Consider the following 27,611-nt stretch of genomic DNA (forward strand, 5'->3'; position numbering starts at 1 on the left):
ACATAATAGAAGTGGAAAAGTGATTGGAAACAAGTCAAATCATATTGTATTGTATCATGGGGCATTCTTAAGTATCGAAAATAATCGAATCACATCGCATCGAATACCGGTAATAAGATATGGATATTGAATCGTATCGTCATGGAGGCTGTGATTTACACCCCTAACCGGTAGCCTACTCATCTGGCCTATGCATCCATGCTGCCACAGCTGTTTGGGGTTCAATGTCATTTCTCACGCCTGCCTCCCTGATGCACTCAGCCTTGCCAGCTGCACCCATCTGGCATTTCTGTGACACAGGATTCCGTTTCTATGGCATTTCTGTTGGAAATGAAGAGGACTTAATCGGCACCATACATCTGTGGGGTGTACTGTGAATGATTGGCTCAAGCTGGAATTTCAAGCTCTTAGATATTCTAGATTCATTACAATCATTAGTTCTCTCTCCATCTCCCTTTCCCTTTTCCATGACTCTCTCTCTCTCTCTCTCTCTCTCTCTCTCTCTCTTCTCTTTTTTTTCTTAGAGGAGATCCCCCCTACCCCAACATCCCACCACTAGTCCTCCCCCACCCCCACCCGCTTATCTTAATGGCATCCTCACACTATCTGCGCCATTGCAGGGACAATCGACCCTCTGTGAGCCTTTATCACTGTCAGCCGCGTCTGCCCTGGACCGCACAGCTCGCCCCTCACCGACAGGTGTGCCTCCTTGCTCCGATGCTATCTCCTCAGACCACCTGTCTGTCATGCTGCAATAGAAGGACCAAGAGAGGTCCTCCTCTGCCATTGAGTGACTGAAGAGTCATTCCAGCACCGAACCCCATAATAAGCCAGATCAGGCACTGTAGCCAGGTTGGGTGTTATGTAATGCATAGCTATAGTGCTGTGCTCTGCTGTGCTGCGGGTCTTTTTTAGCACAGAGAAGGGAAGAAAGATTACGATATGACTGACATTTTGTTATGTAATTCACTTGGACATGGATACTCTTGTGGAGCGTTACAAAATGGATGGTCATGTTGTACAGGACAGGTAGGCTTTTGTAGCCCCAGGATATGTAATATTACTTGGCCCAATGTTTTTGTACTGTAGGATGAGGTTGCCAATATTACAACCCAATGAGTTGAGTTCTTCATCTCTTATAAGATATTAAATTGGCTCATGCTATATGACATACAAGAGGGCTTGAGAGACAGTAACTATAATATGATGGCAGAAAATTAAAGTTTGAATGAATAATATGGTAGATATCTACATATTCTCAAGTGCAGAAATCTATGTGTCTTTTTTATCTGCCAGAATTATCCATGAATGTCATCTTGTTCTATGTTGAATCCAAACCAACCATATCAGTGTATAAATTAAATCCTTACATTTAATCAGTTGATACTGTTAAAATAAACTATATACCGGTAATGCCAGTAGAACACACTGTCACAGTGGGTACACTCCCCTCCCCTGCTACCATATTAGATTCAATAAGGAAACAGCACACAGTGAATTAAGAGATGTTAATATCCCAACATGAGAATTGTAAACAAGATTATCACAAAGACGTTGCTTAATCAGACTTAGGCGTTGGTGGCGGAGAGCAGCAGTGCCTCCCCCCTGTGGCGAAAATAGATCTTCTCCCTGGGTGCAGAAAATGTAGTGCTCCCCATCAGCGTATGGTACAGACAGAATTGAGGATGCTAAAGAACATGCAGACAGTCGCAATTAGATTTGATGATGCATTGTTCATGCCGCCGCATCACACTAAGGCAGTCTGTCTGTGGCTCTTTAATCAGAGTGGTATATAGTGTGGCGAATGTGCTATGAAGCTGGGGGGGAAGGCTGTACAATGCCAGCACAGATAGGCAATCAAGTCACATTCAGAGGAAAGTGAGTGAATTAAAAATGGTTGAATACATTAATAGCATTCATTTGTAGTGAAGTTATAGGCAGGGAAATCATGGATGTGAACAAACCAGTCGTCTTTAAAGGACACCTGGGTACTGGAAAGAAAACATGTCCATGTCCTTGGGCAAAACATGTGGACAGTATTAAAGGCACATCGTGTTTCAACCTTCGAGTACAAATGTATCCTTTTTTCTCTGCAGGCTGCATGCACTAAATCCATGTTATGTGTAATTTTTTTTTCATTTTGTATTCTGTACACTGCATGCCGCAAAAAAAACCCAACAAAAAACTGAAATCCGTTTCACTTATAAGTTATCATGCACCTAAAAAATTAACATGGTGAAACATAGGGTGTAACACTACATAACATGTACATTAGATGTTGTAGTTCAGCCACAGCTGAGTAGAAAACAAAACAGAAATCCTCCTAGACCTCAGTCATGACACAGTACAAGCAGCAACAAGAGGAAGGCCGGGCGGCCAAATCAAAGATGCTCAAAGATCTTACTAAGGCGTAAACTGACTAATCTTATGTTGTTGTTATGGATGGAGGACATAAGTGGAGGTCCTCATGACTGATGGTCCTCATTAATGAGCAATGATGCATTCAGGTGGCAGGCCAATTACGGTGCCCATGCAAGCAGAGCAGTGGGAGGCTAATCACCGGACCGTGAGGAGGGCACATGGGCTATGGCTGACTCAATTTCCCCATAATGGGGTTCACCCACCACCACTGCAGTGCTGTGGCTATGGTAATCATGATGGACGGACGGACGGGCCTCAAAAGTAAACACAGTGTGCTTGATTGGAGTACAACAACAAATGCATCCAGCCGCCCACGCATGGCCAGTTGCATCTCGTTAACGCATGACCTTTCCAAATCCTGATGTGCCTTCCTTCGTCAGTGTCTGTGTGTGTATGGACGGACAGGTGGAGGTGGATGGAGACAGGACGCTCTTTCAAATAGAAGGGTTTTTGAGCGTGCATTGTTCATTCAAAGAGGTGCAAGGCCTCCTTCCACTAATTCACTAATCTAATGTTATTTCAACATGCCAGAATGTGTATTAGTTCATGCTTAGTTATGCTTTATTTGAGGTGTAGTACACAGAGTTACAGAGTGCATTTAGTAGGTTGGGGTGTGTTAATTTCACAATTCACAATTGTCTACAGTATATCCCTACTACGGTATAACCTGGTTCTCACGCAGATGGATATTCATCCATGCGAGCTCACAAAGCGTAACGAAGATGCACGAAGCACTAAGGGTCTGCGCGAGAGCCAGGCTAACTATGGTAGTCCCTAGCCAATTTTACAACACAATAATCAAGCCATGCACAACCCTAGGCAAACATCTAATTTATTTGGTAATTCCTTAAAGGTGCACTGTGTAATATTTTCATTTTCAGAATTCATATTCATATATTCATATTTTCAGAATTCATGCTGCCCATGTCATAAGGGACTGTACGTTATTTACCGGGGGAGGGAGGGCTGGTGCGCTGGAAGTCCGGTCAAAAAAAATTATCATGGCCCCCCCCTCCACCTCAATTTTTTTCCCCATGGCCCTCCCCCCACTTCAATTTTGTTTTCCCATGGCCCTCCCCCTACAGGTAAAAAATAATAATATGTAAAATTGGTAGATGAACAACCATCATGAGAACAGTCAGAGTATCAAAGGCGGTTGTCTGCACTTATGTGCTATCGATATCAGTGGATACCTATGAGAAGCCGCTAGAATCTACCTCTGCGGCTGCATGGGATGCCTTTTAACTCCACTGTCACCAAGACAAATTGCCTTCTATTTTTTTTACGTGTTAAGTAAAAAAAAAAAAATAATAATAATGATAATAAAAACTTCCATTTCAATACCAATGTCCGAGTTGTTACTACTGTAAACTACAAAGTGGAGTTTCCCCACCGCAGCTTCAATATTTCCCTGCTCGACAAGCAGCGCCTTTCACAAGGTACGTTTTACATGTTCAGCACAGTAGCGAAGCCAAGGGACGCAGGAACAGGTTTTGACCAGGGGGTGCTGTGAAAAAAAAATCAGTTTTTTAGATGCAATTTCCTGCGTTCTAATCAATTTTAGGGTGAGGAATGGCGAATCACATCTGAATAACTTCCTCATGTTTTATGTAGCCTAAACAAGGATGGCTAGATTTAACTTTTTTTCCCTTTAACATCTCACTTTGACATTATTAAGTTGTGGAAGTGAAACGCGCACCTGATGTGGAGGTGAGGGCGTGTTCAAGAGCAAATCGCGCTGCCTTGACAGCTTGTCTCTTCAGCATGGGCAGTGTGCAATGTGTGAATTTAGAAGAAATGCTTTGACTAGGCTATGCGATGCACTCGTGAGAGGTGACCGGGCTTTCAAATAATTTAGATTTTCTTGCGACTGTGGATCAGTGCATCTCGATCAGGACCCCTGTCCTGTCTCCCAGACCGCGCATAAAAGCACGCACGCACACACACAGGCATAGCTCTACCTTCCCGAATGTAATTACACTCTGACGGCCAAAGAGTTCGGGATGTGATCGGAGCAAGAAGCAGGCTAAGCGCCAAAGCAGCTTGAGCCATTGCTGGCTATTGATACAGGGAGAGTGAGAAAGCCACCTTTAGTTTGCATTTAACGTAGGCCATTAAGACGCATTAATAGGTGGTGCTATGGTGGTCAAATCAGCAGCAAGAGGCAAAAGGAACAAATTGCCAAAACAGAACCAGTACAACATTTAAGCAATATGACCCGAGTGGGAGGGATGATGTGCACTGACATCCTCCCTGGTGTGGTTCGGCCATAGGCACGAAGCCGAAGGCTGAGTGCCGTCGGCAATCACACCAGGGAGGATGTCAGTGCACATCATCCTGACCACGAGGGTCATATTGCTTTTATACAATAGTTCAATTGCCAACAAAAACACCAGAATAAATGTTCGAATTCATGTTTATTAGTTACCTTAATCATACTTTGTTTACCCTGCTCCGCTAAGCAAAGTAGTTCCGAATTGATTGTATGGTTGCTATGCAATGACGACGAGCTGACAGCGCCAGTGCGCAAAGTTCCATGAAACGGTGTGAAGTAGGCTACATTTCTGTGTGCACTGCGACTGGGCTTCGCTTACTAAAATGATGCATGAAAACACTGTGCAACTCCAACATTTTAGTTAGATGCCTATTTTATAAGCCTTTTGGCCGATATTGATTTTCACATTTTTGTGGACCGCAAACTTGCTGATAGCTGCGTAAGACACCCCCCCTCGTCTTTCCCTCTCCAGTGCCGCATGCAACCGAGCGCTGTTCTCACACGCACAACCACACAAATTAATCCCTTGTAGGCCTATGATACCCCGATGTCTGCTAAAGTTTAGGCTACTGCAGGCTACAACTTTGTTGCTGAAACACTTCCTCATGCACACGTCTGTGGGTGCGAACCCGAGAAAGGGGTTCGCGTAGCCTATCGACCCGAGTGGGAGGGATGATGTGCACTGACATCCTCCCTGGTGTGGTTCGGCAGGCACGAATCCCTCCTAATAAACTAAAAGGCAACTCATTCCAGTTCCAAGCGGCCATGATTTTAAATTGCATGGCACACGGTATCTTCCAGATGCCCACTTTGTAGCCTAGGGTGAACTAAGGTAATTTGGGACATCAGCCAAAGTGGGACAAATAAGGTTTTGGGTTGTTTTCTTTCTAAATATTAGCAGCCAATCACAAAATGGGATGTAATATTGTTACTGCAACTGTCATGTATAAGGAACAATAATTTTATTTGGTGTTAAGTATCATAAAAGACATGAACAAAGGTTTGAAGTGACAGTGGATCCAACACTTGTCAGTTTAGCTAGCTGACATGTCGATTATGCTATCAGATCATAAGGATATTATGGCTGAATTAGTGATTATATGGTACAAAATATGATTGAAATATATGTTGTTTTACTAAAGGTTTAACTCAATATCAAAACATTTACACATTTGTCTTTACTTTATTAAGGAGACATACTTTTAGTAAGTATAGCGGAGTGAGCTAATTTGGGACAATATTTTAAGCTAAAATGGGACAGTTTTCTCATAGCAACAGAATGGGCTTCTGTTAGCTGTTAGCATAACATATTAGCACGCCATAGGCCTGTATTGTAATATGCATCCCACATGCTAATGGCCATGGCCACAGTCACACATGCCATACTCCTTCAATTCTCTTGAAATGGAAATGTTTCAGGGATGTTATATCATTTTTTAAATAGTTAAGATCCTAGTCTACTGTTAACAAGAGAAAAACGATATTATTCTTCAGTTTGTGCAAAAATAATGATAATCAAACAGACTGTCCCATTTTACATTAAAGGGTGTCCCAAATTGCCATAGCATTTTCTCACAACGAAGTTGGTGTCTCACTGTCTTTAAATGTTAATATATTATAAAATATCATACTTCAAAAACTAATTCCTACATGGAAATGTACCCAAGACCCATATGAAGACATACAATTACTAAATGTTGGTGTATTTTAAACTTTTTTTGCGATCTACCAAAAGTGTCCCAATTTACCATAGTTCACCCTACTAATTTGCACGTGGTGGACGGCAAGCTTTGCTGATAGCCTAGGCTATATTTTTAAGGGCATCTCTTCCTCGTCATTCCCTCTCCCGCAGCACAAATGAGATCCTATTGTAGCGGTTCTCATACACTGCAGGAGACTGACATGGCCTTTCTGTCTGTGTCAAAAAAGTGTCCGTTGTCCCGCATATCCCCCGTTTGAAACTATCTTAATATCCTAAGTAGGCTACATTTTAGATTGCCTTCAAAAGACTACGAAATAGCGGCCGCAGAGGTCTGCCAACTGCCCAGACAACTGCACTAGAATCAGATAACTTCTTTCCTCTCTGCCAGAATCCAGCTACCAACTGGGATAGCCTACGCTCTCTGTCATGCGGGCGTGCGTGCGCCCAACTTAGTCCAGCATAGAACAATGGAATAGAATGATGGTGAGTTCAAACTACGCGGCCCTGGTTACACTCACTTTCTCCGCAGTAGACTATGAGATAGAATGATGGCGAGTTCAAAATGCGCGGCCCTGGTTACATTCTATCCATGGCGGAGTGATTATTAGTTGTGATGAGTCTCCGAGGATGATGTCCACCAGAGAACCTCTAACAGGGAGAAGGCTCAGTCTCATTGGTTCCCATTGTAGCCAGTTAGCTTTGCATGCATAATGCAGTAACGAGCGTGGGCCAGTCCTTCATGTGGGAAAATGTATGGAATGGAAAGGGGAACCCATGCTAAATACATTGCTACTGCGATTTCCAGTCACAAATATCATCAACAAAACATTCCTGGTAAGCACTATGACTGTTGTTTAACAATAGGATGTATTGACAAATCGCACAGGTGTGTAGTTTTACAGCAGGTTAGAAGATTTCAACCTGTACTCGCTAGCATCGCGCTAATGTTTATGGGTTTGGCCCCATAAAAATTGAGCTTTGTGACCCAGTATATAATAATCTAGTGGCGCAAAATAATCGAAACGCTACTCAAATGGGGTCTTATTATTTCTAGCTTCGAACTTAATATTAATATTTCAGGACAAAAAATTATAAAAAATCACAAAAATGATAATGGTAAAAAAACTCCATTGACACCCATTCATTTTGCACTGTCCCGTGGTTAGGGTTAGCCAGGAAGTTCCGTGAGTGAACAGCCCCTGTGTCCACCTAGACATCATCCTCCTTACCGACGCGTAGAATGCCAGTAGAACGCATCTCATCCAATCAGATATCGCAAAATAAATTGACCGGATCTAACTATTGTATAATCCAAAACATCCAACAATAGCACAGCCATTACACACCGCGGCAATTCAACTTTGACAACTGTGATGATAGACAAGCTAGGCACACCATCGGCTGTGCTCTCCTTCAGATTCACCCCATAGCCAACTCCGAGGCTAAGCTAGACTACTTCACCAGCAACAGGCAAGACCTAGCATACCAATACACGCTTCTACGAATCCAATCTCCACAGCAAGAAACAAAAGTCACTTCTTACCTGACACGATGCACAACTTTGGTGACATTCCCTTCTCCCGTCACGCTTTAAATGTACATAATTCCTTGCTTAGTTGGTCCGTTTTTGTTCACCAAAGTGATGAGACTTCTCTTCACAACAAGTTAGCTCCTCCAATGGTTTCAAGACCTTATGATGCATGGCCAACACATCGCCGTTAATACCACTTTTATTAGGCCTACTACCTTGACACCACAAGCTAAACAAAACAAACTCGCGTCACTGCACCGTTCTACCAAAGTACGTCTAGGCCTAGGTACTGTTCTTTCCGGTCTGGTTTGGGGTCTAAAAAGTTCTTTGAAACACATGTAGCCTAAAGCACACGGCGGTGGTGCCAATAAATAAAAGCATTGACTTACCAGAGGCTGTGACGTGACCACCAGTTGACTACAACACCTCTCCAAAAATTCCTCTGGAAATGCCCATCCAATTCGTTGTCAAAAAACTTCCCAAACTGTTTAGCCCATATAGTTCACCTCAGCTAGTTTGATATTTGCTCACGGGCATTTTCTATGATGCGCAATGTTCCTCCGTAGTACTAGCAATCCTACAGTGAAAGAGAGTCAGCGCGCGCAATCTACAGTAGCTGCACCTGATAGTTTTTTGACTGCAGATACACGCTTCAGTGCTATAGTATGCACCGGGACCTTGCATCGCAAGGCGATGTGTTTTCAGAGCATGTTTTATTATTGTTTAAACAAATACATAAAAATAAAATAAAATAAATTCGTTTTTTTCCCATGGCCCCCCCCTAACTCCGATTTTTTTTTTTGCCATGGCCCTCCCCTCCACCTCATTTTTTTTCATCATGGCCCTCCCCCCTTAACGCACCAGCCCTCCCCCCCCAGTAAATTACGAACAGTCCCTAAGCATGTCATTACAGTGTCATAATAGTGTCATGAGTCATGACACAGAGTTATGCATGTGTCATGAGCATTGTGTCCATGCCATCAACATTTATGACTTTTGGGCTTAAGTGACATTCGGTTATGGCAAAGATAACGGTTCTCATGTGTGTCATGACACTGTAATGACATGTTTATGACACCGCCCGGCGTCAAATAAAGTGTTACTCGTCTTTCTTGGCCATTGGCCATAATAGAACTTCTATTCAGCTCAGTAGCCACAGCAGCTGAACCAGAGAGGAAAGAAGAAGAGAGCGGAAAGTTCCAGTTCTTCTTTCCTCTCTGGCTGAACTCTGCCTACCTAGGCTACAGACCACTGACTTGTATACTATAATAAAGTTATAGTATACAAGTCAGTGCTACAGACTGTTGATGCCCTACCTAAAATTGCCATGTAGGACTACTATACTACTAAAATTATAATTATTATTTATGTTGTATTTTTTAAACAACATCCATAGTGACAAATAGACGTATGCCTACATCCATCATTTGTCTGATTGCACCTCTCTCTTTAAATTTTGGGGGACCCACGCTGTTGAGATGCATTGTGGGAAACGTGTTCTAACCAATCCAAACATCCCAGATTGTTGTAGCGATGAACGCCGGTTGTGGGGGCAAGATTCGAAATACTTAACATCTAAAACGAACAGACGAGAATTAAATGCTGCTTGTGTTGCCTTACAAGCCAGTTATATTGAAATAGTATTGAATGTCATGAGAGCAAGGCTGCATGTGCCCTTAGCGACTTGCACGACTGTTGCTATGGAGACTGTAAATAGGAAGTAGTACCAAAGATTCTCTGTATTTAGAACGTCTCTGGTAGTACTAGCCATTCTTTAGCTTTTGTCATTTGAAAGAAGCCTTATCATGCCCACAGGCATCCGAAATATAAGTGTACGTTAATGTGCTTAATTGTGTTTTGCAGATTATCTTTTGCCAGACGCCACTTTCTTCTGCTAAACAAAGTGCTGTTCCTTTTGAACACAATTCAACAGAGAACATTCTGCAAAGAGTTGGGGAATCTGTGTGAGTTCTCAAATTTCAGTTCCACAAAGAAAAGCGTTCACACGGCAGAAACATGTCCTCGTTCGACAACCTGGGCGTTCTAAGGGAGCAAAACAAAAACCTGCTGAAACGACTGGAAGAACAGACCGAAAAACTCAACAGCCTTTGCCTGCGTAAGGACAATGGGGTGACTGTTGAAGTAGCTCACAACATGGTGCCACTTTCAGAGAAAAATGGACATGTTGTCACGAACGTTGTCGTTGGAAAGCACCCTACTTACGCACGCATTGCTCTCAGCAAATTACAGACACAAGTGCTATCATCTTCAAAGTCATCGGTCATGGCATCAGAGTCGCCAGGTAAGTTAACTCTAGACGGCTTTTCGGGGTCTGTGCATGTTTTCTAGGCCATTACTAGTGATTTTCACTCAACATACTGTGCTTGGGACATTGCCCTTTGTTCACAGCAGAAGAGTGCAAAACATCCACTCCTTGCTTGAGTGATGTTCAGCAAGAACAGCCTGCCTATGCCGAAGAAGACCGTGTGTACTCCAGGCTTTTGAAGGACTATGGGAATGTTAGGCAGTCGGCCCCACTGCACAACACATCGTTGAAGTCCATTCTCAGGCAGGACAGCTTCAGGGTGAGTGGGGTGAGGCAGGTGAGTGAGGCATGATGAGGGATGAAACCACATTTATTGTAATTGCGGCCAGGTACAGCTAGGGTGCGTGCGTGTGCTTCAGTGGCTTGATTTTTCTCTGCCAGTTTTGGGAGCTTTCCAAATTCTCCAAATTACAATTCCTCAGCCTTCTCATCATTTTTTTTAAGTGTGTACACCAGACCTGTCTTGTCTTCAAATGGAAGCCTACATCCACATAACACATTTCTGCAGTTCTCTTCATAGCACATTGATTTCATATTTTCCACATTTTTCCCGCATATTTTCACAATATGTCTATCTAAAGCAGATGCACTGCATACAGCAAGTCTTAGTATGCATTTTAGTAGTACAGGATTAATGTTTAAAGGACCTTTGTTTTTTTGGTAACGCTTTACTTAACGGTACAGTATTTACTCTGTACTTTCTGCGTAACAACAGAGTAACAGACAGAAGTTACATGGTATCTAACGGGCAAAAAGGGGGTAATTACGAAGTAAATACTATGTAATACACATATCTCAAGAATTACTATGAAACTGCTGCGTATTTTCTAACCATCTAATCATCAAACTTCTCTCTGTTACCCTGTTGTTACCCAATTAATGGTATTTACTTTGTAATTACCCCCTTTTTACCCATTAGATACAATGTAACTTCTCTATGTTACCCTGTTGTTACCCAGAAAGTACAGAGTAATTACATACGGTAACTGTACCGTAAAGTAAAGCGTTACCGTTTTTTTTTCTTCAAATAGAGGGAAGGTGGCCGGGTGACTTTTCAATCCCTTGGAGAAACACTACCCCTAACCCCCGACAGGCACACGGTGCAGCCATTACTGGGTTATGACTGGATTGCAGGTAGGATTAATCAGATGATTAACCACAATAAATAAGAGAATCAGTCTTGCTGGAGTTTTGTAGCCATTTTCGATTTCAAAAGCATTTATTTCTACTTGCTATTGCGTGCAGGACTCTTGGATGCTGACAGCTCCCTCACAGAAAGATCTGAACAGTTCTTCAGTGAATTGCGCAACTTCCGTCAAGTCAACAGAGAGGAGTGCGTCCACAGTTTGTCTTCAGGGTAAGGAACTAAATAAATCCTCAAGATATGTTTGCCTTTTGTTTCTCCTAATCCTGTGCAAGATGGCAGACTTTGCATGCTTTTTATGCACGCAGATGAAGTCCAAATATTCTGTGGCACTATCATATTTAGTGCCATATGTAATGACGTATGGAATTTATGTTGAAGCTATCTTGCTGTGTCTTCTCATGGCATGTACCTTTTGGCGTGGTTTGTTGAAGCTTGATGGTTTCTCAATACTCGTGTTCATATACTAAGTTCCTGTTACACCTTGAGCCACTAAATTGAATAAGGGATTTGACCCTTACTTTCTCTGTTTGACCCTTATTTTTTCTGTGCTTTCTCATAACTTATCTTCTCATTTCAGTTTTTTATCTTTCTTTACTTATATTTGTGTTGATGTTTTGTGTGATTTTTTATGATAGAGGCAAACGTAGTGAAAAAGTTTTCGTCATCAGTCCAGTCACTTTGTGCTTCATGTGCTTAGTTAGTACTAAAGTCTTCACACACCAGATAAAAATGACCTTTCCCAGTTTACATGCACACACCTTAGTATACATATTTCAACTGATTTCATATATCAACTGCCAGACAGTTGTGGTAGTGACATGTCTTTATCACTTCCACTTTCATGGGTTCAGCATCAACATCTTTTCTGACAAACTTACTAGCTTTGCAGGGCTTAACTTCAGATAAGAAATCTTTAACAATTTAGACACTGCTGACATTTGTCTGTTCCACAGCCCCTCAGGAGCTGTGATAACAACCTCTCCTCTGAAAATGAATGAAACTACAACTGAAGGGTCGGCAGATAGCCATCAATGTAAGTTGTCTCTGCTCTCGTTCGTGCGTCGCCACTCACACAGGGGATGTTTTTTTTCCACTCTATCAGATCGAGACATTAGATTGGTTCTTTATGTGTAACATGTTAACTTCCTGATGTTCAGCATTTAACGTAAATGTTGATGTAAACTGAAAGTGGCCTAGTCATTTTACAGGAGAGATGTACTTGATGTTGACTACAAGATTACTGACAAGCCACGTTAAGTATCTTTGGACGAATTTTGTTCTGCCTACAAAATTCTTAATGTAATGTAGTCTATGTATGGTCAGGTTTCCTTCTGGACCTATGTCAGCAGCATATGGTAGTTAATTGTGAGGGTCTTAAAACACATGCCCATACAAAAGTGCACCACAAGAAGTGTTTGATTGATTGCCATCATGACAACATCGATCTCAACAACAATGTTCAGACTTGGTCCTATATTTAATGACTGGAGGCTATTTTCTGAACTGAAATCATTGTCCAAATATCACTGTGGCCAAATTTCCAAAGTGGAGAAGACGCGGTCACACTATCGCCTAAATAGAACTGGGTGCTGAATCCCACAAAAAAACGTAATGAATGAATGGAACGAAGGACAGCACTCTTCAGATTTCTTTTTTAAACAAAAGTCTAGTGCTTTTAGGTTGTCATCAACATGATCTCAAAATTGTCCAAAAAACAGTACGGTACTTTTTGAGAAAAAAATAACCTTACCCTAAAGTTGATGTATATGAAATCCTTCGCACTTCACTTGCCTGCTTCTCCATGGCAGTCGATCCACATATGTGTCCATGTGCACTTTCCATCGCAGGCACATTCTGCTATCGCATCAACAGTCGTCTGTTTGCCACCCCTCTGGATCCCCTAGTTGGCTGTCCTGTGTGCAGGATGCCCAAATCCAAACATCCCCACACCGTTTCTGAGCCTGCCTTCATCAGGTAAGGCTAGATCCACCGCATGCGCCTAATTCATCAATTTATTATCATTTAATAAAGAAAGTATATTCAAATTTAAATATTTTATAAAATAGTATATTGCTGGGTTTTTTGCCTTTATTATGATAGGCAAGTGAAGAGACTGGGAGCGGGGAAGAGAGCTGGGGAAAGGTTGGGAAATGACCCAGGCCAGATACGAACCTGGGCCCACATCGGCAATGCTAGTCACATGGTATGGGTGTACGCACTGTGCCACAGCACCTCCAAATTTATCAATTTACTTTCTCAGGAAGCAGGAAGTAGACCTAATGGATGAGATTTCGAGTCACAGCGAATCAGATGTGATTGGTGTACGTATACACTTAAAGCCACCCTCTGCAGTTTTCTTTGTGCCTAACGACATGCCTGTCTGAAAACAGTCAATACAAATGTGAATATGTCTATTACGGTACGTAAAGTTAAATATTCTTGTGGCAAGATTTTTTTTCTCCACTACACTTGGGTCCATCAGAAAGTTTCTGACAGCCTCTTGGTAAAAGGATCGCAAATGTGATTTGAGTATCACCATATGTCTATTATAGTGGCTCATTTAAGCATCGCCTGACTCAACAGAAATTAGTTTAAAAAAGTAAATACAAAATCTTGCCTCGTGCCCTTTTAACCTTTAAGAGTGTGGGTTTTTGAGCATTCTATAAAAAAGAATGTGTTCTATAACAATGCAAGATTCTACAATTCCATATTTTATTGAATGACGCCCAGAATTCTATAGAACTTTCACTGCCCGAATATTCACATCGGTCTGACGGTACACTGTTAAAGGTTAAGGCAATAGCTACTTAGTATTTTGTCAAAACTGAATTTAGACTTTGTAACACCTGCCCTCTCGCCTCTTCCTTGTTCAGAAAGCATGTAAAAGCATCACACCATCAGATCAACACCATACGTGACCATATGACATTTACGGCACTTCCCCTTTTATAGGACAGTGTGGCATTTGAACATTTGGCAACACTTCACAATAACCTTCCTCTAAATGGTTAACTAATGTTAACTAATGGTAAGGTATTCTTTTTTGACATTTTTGTTCAACATCAGAATGTTTAACAGTATTGGCTTCACCGAAGTCATCTTCATTCCATACCTCTTATTTTGACATATAGGTTTATGTTTATTGCTTTCACATAAAAGTACATTTAGGATAGGATGAGCCTTTATTGTCTCTTTTAGAGAGAAATTTGGTATGGGCACAGAGAGTCTAAGCGTTTACACAAAGAACACATATCAACACATTAGACAAACATAAAAACACTTAACATGCAGGACTGGACCACAAACACACATGTAGCCTACATCCAAACATGCACATATACACACAATTATATCATACCATAACTCTTTCAGAGTAACAACCCCCCACCCACCCCTCCCACACACACACACACACAAACACGCACACACACACACACACACCTACCTACTATTGAGCAATCCAATAGACCAAGGAACCACTGAAAATGTAAACCTATTTGTCTTGCATTTGGTATCCTATATCTTTTGCCTGATGGTAACAGTTCATATTCACCATGCAAGATATGTTCCTGGTCCTCATTACTGCTTCATCAAATAAAACCTGAAGTGATGTGGGAGGGGGCATGCCCATAATTTTCCCTGCTCTTTTTATGACGGTTTGTAGTTGGGCCTTCAATTTAACAGACAAGTTTCCAAACCATACTGCGATGCCATATCTAATAATGGATTCAATTGATGCTCTGTAAAAAGCCATCATTATGTCTTTGTCGATCCCAAACACTCTCAGCCTTCTCAAAAAATGAAGACGCTGACTGATCCTTGAACATAAAAACTCAACCTGGTGGCCCCATTTTAGGTCAGAGTCAAATAAAACGCCTAGGTATTTGTATGTGGCTACTTGTTCCACCGCCTCCCCATTCAATGTCACTACAGTATGATTTCCTATGGATCTTAGTTGACATGCACTGAAAGCTTCAATTTCCTTTTTTTCATCCAAACAAACCCTTTCATTCATCCCTCTGCCCCAAACATCTTTACTACATAGTCTGTATTCTGCCATAAATATTAAACTACAAATAATGAAGTGCAGGGTGAATACTTCAGTATGCATAACAATGTAGCTAAGCAAGCTGCCTTCAGAGATCCATATAATTATGTATTTTGATTGTTCACACCATACTCTTCCCATGTAATGTGTTCTCCTCTCCCTCCTCTTCATCGTGTCTGTCTGTTCTCATGAAATAGTTCATCCTTTTGACATCTTAAGTGCTGTTCCAGGGAGTAGGGGGTTTGGTTGCATAAAGATAAAGAAAGACAGGAAGCGAGTTGGGAGAGAGAGATGAGGAAGGTTTGTCTAATGACCCGGGCCGAATCGAACTCGGTTCGCCGGCATAGCAGTCCAGTGCCCAGCCGTTAAAGCCACGGCTTGGCCCTGCTGCACATTTTGTATGGATGTTGAGTGTGAACATAACATTCATAGACTTTTTTTCCTGGTAGGGTGAGCATCCCTCGCTCCACCTTGTTGCCTGCCTATCGCTACAAGGCCCATCGGCGCTCCAGCTTTGACCCCTCAGACAGCATGGGCCTCCCCTCAGTAAGCCACACATGCACACCCACATGCAGCCTTTTAGTTACCTCAATATCGTTAGAGGGAAATGGTTTTGTTTTCTATTTCTATTCCATAAACTGAATACTGTGAGGAATATGCCGTTCGAAACCATTAGAATATTCTATTACTCTGCTCAAAAAGACTTTGAATTTGGATGAGGCCACTCACTCCACACGTATTTACTTGTGTGAAAGACCATTCTGTAACCAGAATATTCCCGGAATGCAGCCGCTTTCGGAATGAATAGTTTACATGAATCGCACGCAAACCGATTACTGCCACCATTTTGTTTAAAATCCGAGTATTCCTCACATGTAACTGCTCTTTGTCTAGGTCTGATTGGGCTGCTCAACTTTTTTTTGTTGTGGCCAGCGTTTTGTCTTTCTATGTTAGTATTCAGGCCATTTGACTTTGTCTGCCTCACAGCTGGCCAGTTTGATGAGGTATTGCTTGGCATTAGACGAGATTTTCACTTGTCATATTTCTCAGGCATGGTTTCAGTATTGCTGTAGAAAGCATGCTCAACAGAAAGCATCAGAAAGCATGCTCAACACTGGGTGCTTAACTTTGTCAACATGAACTCAATCTTTAAGAATAAATGAATAAAGAAGCGCTCTTCAGATTTCTTTTTGACTTTTTCATCTCCTCACAAATGTTTCGGGCTTACACCCTTCCTCAGTGTGAAATGGCGAATTGCTTAAAAAATCAAAAAGATATCTGAAGAGTGCTTCTTTATTAATTTATTCTTTAGTATTGCTGTGTGATGTGGACTACTAGACTATGGCAGCTCTGTCAACCTGACGCTTGTCTGCCTAACCGCAGAGATACACCAGCGACGACGCGATTCAAGCGACAGAGTGTTGCAGCAAGCGATACGAGAGATTGAGGAGACTAGAGTATGTCCGTACAGGCAGAAGGCAAAGCATTCAAGCATTACCATTGGCTGTGGTCACTGACCTCTATATAGTCATTGGCTGTCGCGGCTTGTCGCCGAACCGCGTCATAGAAAGTTGAAAAGATTTCAACTTCAAATTGTCGCGCTCGTCGCGCATATCGCTCTAGTCTCCAGAATCGCTTTTGTCTCTCGACTCAATACAAAGTCAATTACTTCCGTCGCTCGACTCGCTCAGATCGCCGCTGGTGTATCTCTGCGGTAAAGATGTTGCTCGGTTTTGCTTGACACTGATGTAGAGCTAGGCGGCCTTTGTAAAGAGGGTAAAACAATGATTACAGATGTATTATATAAGGGAAAGACAGCCTTGTTGGTGCTGGTCAAAATGGATCCCTGCATATCCTTCCTCACCAAAGCCAGGAACAAAAAAAGAGATTCAAAGAGATGTCCACTTAATGAAATCTGTATAACCGACTGATTAGTTCAAGAGCTGTATCTTCATTCCCATGCCTGATACGTTAATTATTTGGGGATTTTTCAGTGTGCGGACATCTATTTTTATACCTAGTACATACTGTAATTAACGGCGCTACAAAGTGACAACAGACAAACCGAGACTTCCATGTTTCAGCATGACACTTCGAAACTCAGCAAAGCCGCCTCAGGTCAACATCTCACCCAGTTTTGTAGCAGGTGGTTCGTGCAAGTGCACAAAGTGCAAAGGCTGATTGGTTCAGAGAGTCTGACTAAGACAGTGACTTTGTGGACAAACTCATAGTTTGCATGACTGAATGAGTAAATGTGTATACTACCAGGAAATGACTGTAGGTTCTTTTCAACAAGCTTGCTCAAACACTGCTCTATACATTCACATTTATCATTCAGGAGAAGCTCTCTGTAGCATCTCTCTGGAACTACAGCTTTTTTCTGTTCGCAAAAGCGGACAGATGAATATATCGCAAGTCAACTATTTTTGTCGAAGGGAAGTGTGTGGTAAATGCACGTAATCTATATTGAGCTGTGTTGCCCTTACACTCTGTAGGTCGACAGTTCATTGTGCATTTCCTTCTTCCACTCTGATGATTACGATAGACGAGCAATCTCTGGCAGGATGCCCGAAAATAGATATGAGGCAGAAGGCAACATTTAATGTTTAGATGGTCATAGCATTTCATATTTTTTGGAATTCTTTTTATTATATTATTTATTATATTACAATTATATTTATTATCTTATGCTACACACATGTGCTAAACTTAACCACAGCTACAAAGCCACAAACAGAGGTCGAAAATGTTTGAATGTTGCAACCCCTGAATTCACAGCCTGTAGCCAGTGGTGGGGTTGTTTCACGTCAATTCAACCAGTGGTGACTCACATTAGACTAACAAAAAACTGAAACGTGGAAGACAGGGGAGTGGGGTCGATGTCACTGTCTTTTTTTGGCAAGTAGCCCAAGAACTGTAAACTGTAGAAGACTCATATGAACATGGTTTACATGTGAGCTGTTGACAGTCAGCTGGCTCTATGATTCCTAGAAGTGTTTAGTGGGATAGTGTTAAGGGAAATGTTTTTGGCAGAGGTGTGGCAGAGATGGTTGACATAAAGTGCAAACGTCCTGTGTGTTCTTTACTAAATAAATAAACTTGTTTTTCTTCCAAAGTGCTTGTTTTTTTGCTGGCTGTTGGCCAGGGCTGTGAACATGTGTGTGATTGCATGGGTGAGTCTGGCAGTGTGCTAGAGTGTCCCTCTGAATAGCTTTCTCTTTACACTTCATTACTTCTCTAACCACTTAATTATCTACCCATTTATGTAGATACACTGTATATTCATAATATCAATCCATTAAAATGGTGAGCCACGTTGTGGGGTCAGATGAGACAATGCGGTGGCAGAACTCCCCATGGAGACTAGAATGCACATTACGGGAGGGGAAAACACAGACCGATCAATCAATCGACCGGTGACCTGACAACTAAATTTGCACACGTTGTTGGGTGGATATCGGCGATCAGCAAGTGAAATGAGGATGTTGTTTTGCCACTGAGCGAGTGAAAAAAAAAAATACAGAACAGAACTCTTATCTGAAAATGTTTAAATGAACTTTGGTCTAATTTGTGTCATCTGTGATGACTAAATGGACATATTTACTGACTTTAGAGCTGACTTTTTTTTTTTTGAGAAAACATTACGTGCTTTGGTAAGTTAAAACAATTATTTGGGGAGATAAGATTTCATGAATTGGCTACCACAATAACTATCTTCCTTCAAACATATGTTAGTTAGCCAACCTCCTCTTCAGCGTCGGTGGGGTGGTGTGGGCTTAACGCGAGTCTATCAAATTCTTAAAGGAGAGGGAGATCGGAGAGCGCTGCCTTGGGTCCCAAGTGTTGTGCAGGTGCTCTTCAAGGGAAAGGGGCATCAGAAACTTCAAAGTCAAGGAGGGTTTATAGCAGTGTTGCCTCGGGACCCTCCTTGTCTATCAAATTCTTCTTTGTGTTGCTGGACAAACTTACTACCAAGTTACTACTAGTTAGGAGTTATGCATATATATTGCTGATGCAATGCATTGTGATTTAAACTCAACCCCCACTGGTTTGAGCTCCTGCACTGCTAATGCTAGAGTAAATGCTTGATTTTTCTCTACACTTTTTTAGACCGAGCTTAAATGGATGGGATAGCCACCTTAGCCAGACTGACTTGGTCACAGTGTGTGTGTGTGTGTGTGTGTATGTGTGTGCGTGTGTTATATTGAGCTGTATGGTCTCAACGCTGATGGCGAGTCTGTTTTACAGATATTAGGATGGTATAGATTGATTGTTGATTATGTATGTTTGTGTGTGCTGATAGGATAGCATTCATACAATTCTTATTGTGTGTGTGTGTGTGTGTGTGTGTGTGTGTGTGTGTGTGTGTGCGTGCGTGCGTGCGTGCGTGCGTGCGTGCGTGCGTGCGTGCGTGCGTGCGTGCGTGCGTGCGTGCGTGCGTGCGTGCGTGCGTGTGCGTGTGGGTATGTGCGTGTTTGCAGCACTGCCTATCTGGATGGTCTAACACCGCTCCGAGTACAATCCCACACATGAGCAGCTTGGACCTGCGCAGCTCCATGGCCTTTGCAACAGACCCCTTGGCCAATCAGGAAGCTTCACTGGTGAGAGGTCATATTCACTTACAGTATTCCATTATTAGTGTGCCTTTATAATAAAATAGTTCGTTTTAGGCTGTTGAATTTTAAGTTATGGTATAAGTGATTATTTTACACTGTACTCCCCTCTTGGTTGAATCCTGAAGTACAGTCATTATCATTAAGGATATGTATACACTACACAACAGTTACATTCTATTTAGCTTTGTTTTCTCAATAGTAGTTTGTTTTTAATTTAGGGATAGAGATATCAAAAATAAAACTGCTTATCTCTGCCCCAAAAGGCAAGCCCGCTTACAGCATTTTCTGTGAGAATGCAATCTAGTTTGGCATGTATTGAATTATTAGTAATGTATGAACGCAATATGCTTTTGGCACACATTTTTAAGTAAAAAGTAGCATATTTTACCTCCAATTATTATTTTGTGGGTAAACTGTTGTTTTTCTTTACTTGTGACATATTTTAATGGATTCCTTGACCCCGAAAATGTATACTTTGACACCAAGTTCATCATAGTGATAACAGAAGCAAAGTTATAGACTCCATAGAGATTTTTCGATGCATTGGCGGCCATTTTGAAAAAACTTGTTTATTTCCGAAAAAAAGAGTGATTTCACTTGTGTCTTAGGATAAATTTATTTGTATGACCCTAAGGTACTTCCATGCCAAAGGGGACCTTTGCATCATGACTTGAAGTAAAAGGCCTTTTCTCGCGCTTCTCAGTCTAGAAAGAGTAGCCTATCGGTAACATTCTTTGCATTGGCCACCATCGGTTGAGTATAGAATCAATACAAAAAAGACACGTTTATAGCCTACATGGTTTTGTCATCCAGCATGCAATCGAAAATAGGCGAGTGGCTACTTCATCCCCAAACCTTAGTTAGGCTGTAGCAGAGAACTGTTGGTCTTGCATCCATCAAAGGAGCTCTACTGAGCAGTTGCCTACTTCAGATGCTGGTGAATGGTTCAGGAAAATAATTTAATAAATGATTTAATAAATTATTTTCCTGTCTGTTCAGGACAGTCTTGCAAACAAAGAGACAACCGACTATGTCAAATAATTGTTCAAGGCGCGAGATGAGGAATACTTCAGGGCTATTGGAAAAAATTGAAGAAACTAAAGCGCAAGCAGCACTGCTGCCCGCGACGCTTGCGCAGGCTATAAACAAGCTATGCGCCCCGAACATCACTGCTTGTTGTTCGATGAGTTGAATCGAAACATTTATAAGGACATCAGGGCTATCTTATTGATTCCTGGAATACCGCCTCAGCCAGCTGAAAGCAGAGTAGCAGTGTCCCATGTGTCAAATGGTAAGATAATGCCATTCCTGTCTTCATTTAACGTTTTAAAACTCAGCCTTCCCTTAACACACTCATGTCGGCTACATCATATCAGTTCAAACGCAATCTTTAATGCAGCCTATCGTGAAGTTTAAATGTTATGCGAGGTAGAGGTTACAAGGGTGTCCGTATGTCTTGATTGATCCCTGGTGTTGGAGGAAATAGATCAATTGGCATAAATAAATGTGTTGTAGTCTATTCCTTAGTTTTAGTTGAATAGCCTAGACCTATTTGTATTCCCGAGTGTTAAAAGCAGGAGAGCCTGGACGTTGCAACCTCGGTTGAGGTATTCGCTTTCGCTATCGTTGTCACTTTTGCATGTACTACAATTCAATTTAACTCCACGTGTTTATTTAATAACTATTGGCTAGTCCAGCACACGTGCACGCTTATTACTCTCCTTCCATTGACAATCCACAACAAGCTCCCAACAAGGGGAGGGAAAAAACAGCGCTGTCTATGCGTTTCCTAACAGGTGGCGACCCCACCACTAGTCTCCCAGCCATGAGCACACAGACAACCCGGCCGGCACCCCACATCATTGTAAATTCATATGGCACGCACAGAGCTTAGGTGTCTGATGTGGCAACGAAAAATGGAATTAAAACCACAATCGTCAGATGGATGTGCTGCGGTCAAGATGCTAGACTAACTTTATTGATCCAAGAGGGAAATAAAGGGTGAATGGCTGCCACACGCAGCTGGCAGTCTAGGACATTACGCATCCCCTCAGCGCGGCCGCGAACATTTAATTTATGTTTATTTAATAGGCCCATAGGCTATATCCAAATACACTTTTATTTAGGCCTATTAAACAAAAACAAAAAATAACCAGGGCGGGTGGGGTTAAAAATCATTGTGTAATATTTTGGTCCGGGTTGGGTTGGGTTGGCTGCGTGATGGGTTGGGTTGGCTGCGTGATGGGTTGGGTTCAAAATATCAATGGCCCGCGCACCACTTCTACCTAGGCCAGTGGTTCTTAACCTTTTTTTCTTAACGCACCCCCTTCCCTGTGCCGAAGACAAGCAGCGCACCCCCTACCCAAACTTCTACACGTGTATTCACACTAAAAAATTTTTTTAAGTGACTAATTACAATGATTCTTGCTTGAGCCATTAATCAATTCCGCAATGACTTTAAAATGGGGACCGAAATGTGTTTTAATTTGCTCTAAATCTGGTGTAATTATGTTTGCAAGCAGAATTTCGGTCACAGCCTCAACACTAACAAAATTCCATGCACCCCCTGAAATCTCTGGCGCACCCCCAGGGGGTGCCCGCACCCCAGGTTCAGAACCACCTGACCTAGGCTACAAAGCATACCTCAAAAATACCAAAATGACCTGAAAATAATATAAAAACACCAGTGGACTGGAATGTGGCAGTGTCCTTTACTTTCAAGCGTGGGGAAACATACAAACACCTTTCACTTCATGCCGCAACAAAATCGCAAAATCGATTTCCTGGTGGGACTGTTAGGGGATAACCTTCCTCACACTGATTAACTGTCTTCTTTTGCCTGACATACTCTAAGATACAGTGAGAATAATAAGTATTTGATTCCTTGCTGCTTTTGTTGGTTTGCCCACTAATAAAGACATGATCAGTCTATAATGTTAATGATAATGTATTCTAATATGGACAGACAGAATATTAAAAAGAAAATCCAGAACATAACTCTGAAGAATATATTTAAATGGATTTGTATTCCATTGAGGAAAATAAGTATTTGACCCCTGTAACCAAAAGAAGACAAAGCACTTGGTGGCAAAGTCCTTGTTTTCTAGTACAGAGGTCAGATCTTTCTTTCAGTTAATGACAATGTTTAAGGATACTGTATATAAGAAGGGATTTTAGTCCACTTTTCTTAGCAGATCATCTCTAAACTCATGGCTGTCTCAGCTGCCTTGAGATCATTGCTTAGTTCTTCCCATACAGTTTTAGGGTGCTTTATCTCTGTTTTCCTGGTTATTGAATTCCCACAAGGTAAAATCTTGTATGAAACCACACACATGCCTATGGCAGGTTTAGAGTTTGATTGATTGACTGTATGGACTGATTCTGTAGATTCAATGTGTCTGTTATGCAGGTTACTATTTACAGGTGTGTTGTTCAATTCCGTTAACAAGTTCATTGGAAGTGCCTATCTGACCTGCAGGACCAGAACTCTTAATGGTTGACAGTGGATCAAATACGTATTTCCCTCAATGAAATAAAAATCAATTAATATATATATTCTTTAGAGTTTATTTCTGGATTTCTTTTAATATTCTCTCACTTCATTTTAGAATGCATGTATAGACTGATCATGTCTTTATTAGTGGGCAAACCGACAAAATCAGCAAGGGATCAAATACTTATTAAAGCCGCAAGCGACAATGATGGGCGCTCGCACCTTCGTGCAGTGGCTAGGCATGCTGTCTACTGTATGTTCCCATCAATGTTTTTGTTTGTGTAAGCAAGATACACACAATGTGCCACTGTCATGCAACATGCAGGCAACGATAATGTTAGTAAAAAATCCATGGCTGTGCGACACTGGCTGTGCATTGTTGAACTGGTGTTGGAAGCTATTGTCATTTGAAAAATGTACTATGGGGTGGTTTTTAATCTTGATTTTCCTATTCACAACGCCAATGTACTTTGTATGTCAACTTAAAAGCTACCGTACATTTGCATGCACACAATGAACAGACAACGTAAGTCTGTAGTTATTTAGGCATACATGTACCCATGTGTGACTTAAATTGGGCATCGATCAAAAGTGGCATTTAGGTGCTTATTATGGGCTCATTGCGTGTGTGTTCAATTGACATTGCTGGTAGCAGGAAGGTTGGTTGTTTGGGTTTGAATTGGGATGTCCTGCAATTTGCTAAAAGCAAGCAGAGATTGACTTCGACATTCTCATGCGACACGCTGAACTGACAATTGAATATGACGTTTGAGGTATACTTTTCGGTTTTAGGAATTCACCAATCAATTGAGAAAAAATATAAAATTGTAAAAGTTGGGAAGTTGTGTTTAAGTAGACCAAGTTGAGGCAGAGTTGTTTTGTGGTTACAGTGTAGGTTTTATTAAAGTAATGACATTTCACAACATTTTATACATTTTGAAAAAAGTAGCTATTAAAAAAGAATATGCCATGCTTAATATATTGTATTTTAACATTTTCTCGCGCACACACACACACACACACACACACACACACACACACAGCCACACAGCCACACAGTCACGTATACCCAGACTCATTGACATTGACATACACTTAAAGTCAGACATTTATAGTGGTCAATACTGGTGCTGTTTTTGTTTTCGGTTGGTGCTCACTGAAGTTCTTCTTTTGGTACATGGTCCTGTTGATCTGTAAAAGAAAGTGAGATAAAAACATTAAGGGAAGGCTGGCAGAGTAGAGGTAGTTCCAACGTGTGTTAGTTATGCATCCAAGATGTAACTTTTTATTGTTGTAGTGTATGATGTTGTGTTACTAGGTTGTTCTCTTTAGATTGACATAGCAGTGGTTGTTTGTGTGTTGTATTGATGAATAAAGGTTGATTTCATTAAAGGTGTGTCATGGGGTTTGTGGTGGTGTAATGTAATGTTTTTGGTGGATGCGATGGAGTGACCATCACTAGGGTTTTGGGTGTGTTCTGACTAACATGCCAACGAGCCTGGCGCTTTGATGTAGCGGTCAGAGCCCCAGTTTACTACTCCAGAAGGTCCGGGTTCGAGTCCCGGCTGGGCAACTCTACTCCCCTTCGCTACAGTGGAACAAGTCAACTTTTATTGTCACTTTCTTCATATGCACAAGATATAAAAGGAACATGAAATTACGTTTTCTCTCTATACCATGCCAAGACGTACACAATCTGACATTTTACAGACTGACATAAAGTGCAAGACAGGGCAGGTAACTGTGATGGACTGGTAACAATAAGTGATCAATAATACATACAGTACAAATGAACATTTCACGTTCAACATTGAACATGTAGACAGAAGATAAGATAAATATAGAATGTAGACAGTAATAGACAATATTAATTGTAACAGTAGCAATAGTAACAGTAATAATAATAATAGTTTGTAAAAAAAAGTAGTAGATTTGGAGTAGCAGCATTGTAAACAGCATGTTGTATTGTCTTATTGTTCAGGGATTGAGGAAGTGCAGGTCCAGTCCAATTGTGCAATGCGAAAAGTCAAGGCTGTGCTGTACTACAGACTGTGCAGTCCAGCGTAGTTCATTGTAGTCGTCAAGTCGCAGCATTTAGCAGCATAGTTGGAGGTGGATTTGGAACTTACCCAGGGCTGGGTGGTTGTTACTGGTTTTGCCTTGTTGGTGGTTGGCGTTTGGTTTTGACAGGCTCCTTGGAGGTTGTGCTCCTTTTAGTTGGATATAGACGTACATGGTTACATGTTAAGGTAATTAACATGATTGTTAAGTAACATTTTAATTTTGCATGGTACAGTGCTGTTGGGATTTTGTGAGTTTTTAAAAGATGCACTGTTATTAGACTCATAATAGTTCAGAGGTTTGGGTCAGCAATGTTTGTATGGGGTGACGTGGTTGGATGCAGGTACGCAGAAATAGAAAATGAATGTGTATTTGTTTGTGTTGTTAATGTGATTTTTGAGGGATGTTGAGGAATGTTGATGTTTTTGGGATCAATCTTGGTGCAATGTGTAGGCTTTTTGTGTTTTGATTGTTTGAAGTATTTTTTTTAGGTTATGTAGGTGTCACATATGTGTTGTTGGTCCTGTATGTGTTTGTTTAATGTTGAGTTTTCTGCAAACTTACCCAGGGGATCTTGTTCCAAGATGTCTATTACGATTTCTTTGTAATAGTTTTTAGTCTTTTCTTCTTGTAGACGTTGGGTGCGTTCTTCTAAAAGTTCTTTTTGGAGTTTGTGTTCCAAATCTTTGTGCTCGTTTTGTAGGTATCTTATTTGTTGTTGGGCTGCCTTGAGTTGTTGCTTGGTGCGGAGCATGGTTGAGCTGCATTCATTAAGTATGTCGATCACAGGGGTTTGCATGTCCTGTTTCTGGACGGATTGATCCTGAAATTGATACTGAGCAAAAGCACATGTAATAGAGGAGGTATTAGTTCATGAATGGTCTTTGACAAAGATAGTAGGATTTGAGGTAAAATTTTAATGAAGGTTTTTTTTTACGGACCTGTATGAGTGTGTATCGTCTTTGGACTGAGTCAACTTCTGGGTCTCCAGTTCTTCGAATACTTGATGGGGCAGCCATTGTTAATGACCTGTGTAGGAATATGATGGGAGAAACATCAATTGTATGTTGCTAAATATTTTTTGCAGCATTGTAGATAATTATGTTGTATGGTCTACTTACCAATGTGGTAATAAAGTTGAGGAGTTTGAGGTGTTGTCAGGTTGTTACCTCGGTGGAGAGTGTTCAACATGTTTTGTGGGCTCCTTTCTATGCTTAAAGCAGGGGTAGGGTGTGTTTGTGGGTGTGTCCACAGGTTGGGTACTTGTTATCAGTGTTGGGCAAGTTACTCAAAAACTGTAATGCATTTCTGGCCAGACGGCTGATTTTGATGAAATGGAAAGACTGTAAAAACCCAACTGTAACACATTGGGTCAAGGAAGTTCTATATTTCCTCAAGTTGGAAAAAGTTAGACATTCTCTTAAGGACTTAGCAAAGGGTCCAACAAAAGACACTTAAAGGAAAATATGGGGACCTTTCCTGGACTATATAAAGACACACATCACACTGTCCATATAATAGGCTAGAGCAAAAAGTGTACTCCATAGCAAAGATTGTGATTAGTCACAACATATTTTGATGTGGTCTTTTTGTATGTGTGTGTGTGTGTGTGTTTTTTTTTTCTCTTTGTACATTTCATGCTAAAAATTACTCAGACATGTTTTATGATGTCATGTATATTCTTTTTTTGTGATCAATTGTTTTTGTTTTAGTTTTTTAAAAACACACTTTTCAAGGACTTTGCTAAAATAGCACATCCACTGCCATTCAAAATGTCAAGCATATTGTGCCACCCTTCAACATTAACCAAAATCGCTAAGATTTTACACGGGTGTTGTGTTAATACAAAGGAACAATTTTGCAAAAGCAGAGCAAGATTTTCAGACATTGGGGCGTTTGATGCACCCTAGCCAGCAGTGGAAGCAAACATAAAATAATCCATTCCTACTGTGCCCTGTTAAAAGATGATGTTAGTTGCACACTCTTATGTT

General features: G+C 41.3%; 1 protein-coding gene across 5 annotated transcripts in view; it reads left to right on the plus strand.

Annotated features, from left to right (window-relative positions):
- Positions 1 to 27,611, plus strand: part of miip (migration and invasion inhibitory protein) — a 41,148-nt gene that overhangs the window by 9,032 nt on the left and 4,505 nt on the right. For 3 of the 5 annotated variants that reach the window (XM_063215736.1, XM_063215734.1, XM_063215735.1), the window contains exons 5-12: positions 9,793 to 10,231; positions 10,339 to 10,514; positions 11,287 to 11,389; positions 11,501 to 11,612; positions 12,356 to 12,435; positions 13,250 to 13,376; positions 15,900 to 15,996; positions 19,932 to 20,051. In XM_063215736.1, the coding sequence (XP_063071806.1) occupies positions 9,946 to 10,231; positions 10,339 to 10,514; positions 11,287 to 11,389; positions 11,501 to 11,612; positions 12,356 to 12,435; positions 13,250 to 13,376; positions 15,900 to 15,996; positions 19,932 to 20,051 (1,101 nt within the window). In that variant the 5' untranslated portion in view covers positions 9,793 to 9,945. Of the gene's footprint in view, positions 1 to 9,395; positions 10,232 to 10,338; positions 10,515 to 11,286; positions 11,390 to 11,500; positions 11,613 to 12,355; positions 12,436 to 13,249; positions 13,377 to 15,899; positions 15,997 to 19,931; positions 20,052 to 27,611 lie in introns of those variants that run through there. The other 2 variants (XM_063215733.1, XM_063215737.1) reach the window with 2 other exon arrangements.

This window comes from Engraulis encrasicolus, chromosome 14 (assembly GCF_034702125.1).
Source record: "Engraulis encrasicolus isolate BLACKSEA-1 chromosome 14, IST_EnEncr_1.0, whole genome shotgun sequence".
In the NCBI taxonomy this organism is placed as follows: Eukaryota; Metazoa; Chordata; class Actinopteri; order Clupeiformes; family Engraulidae; genus Engraulis; species Engraulis encrasicolus.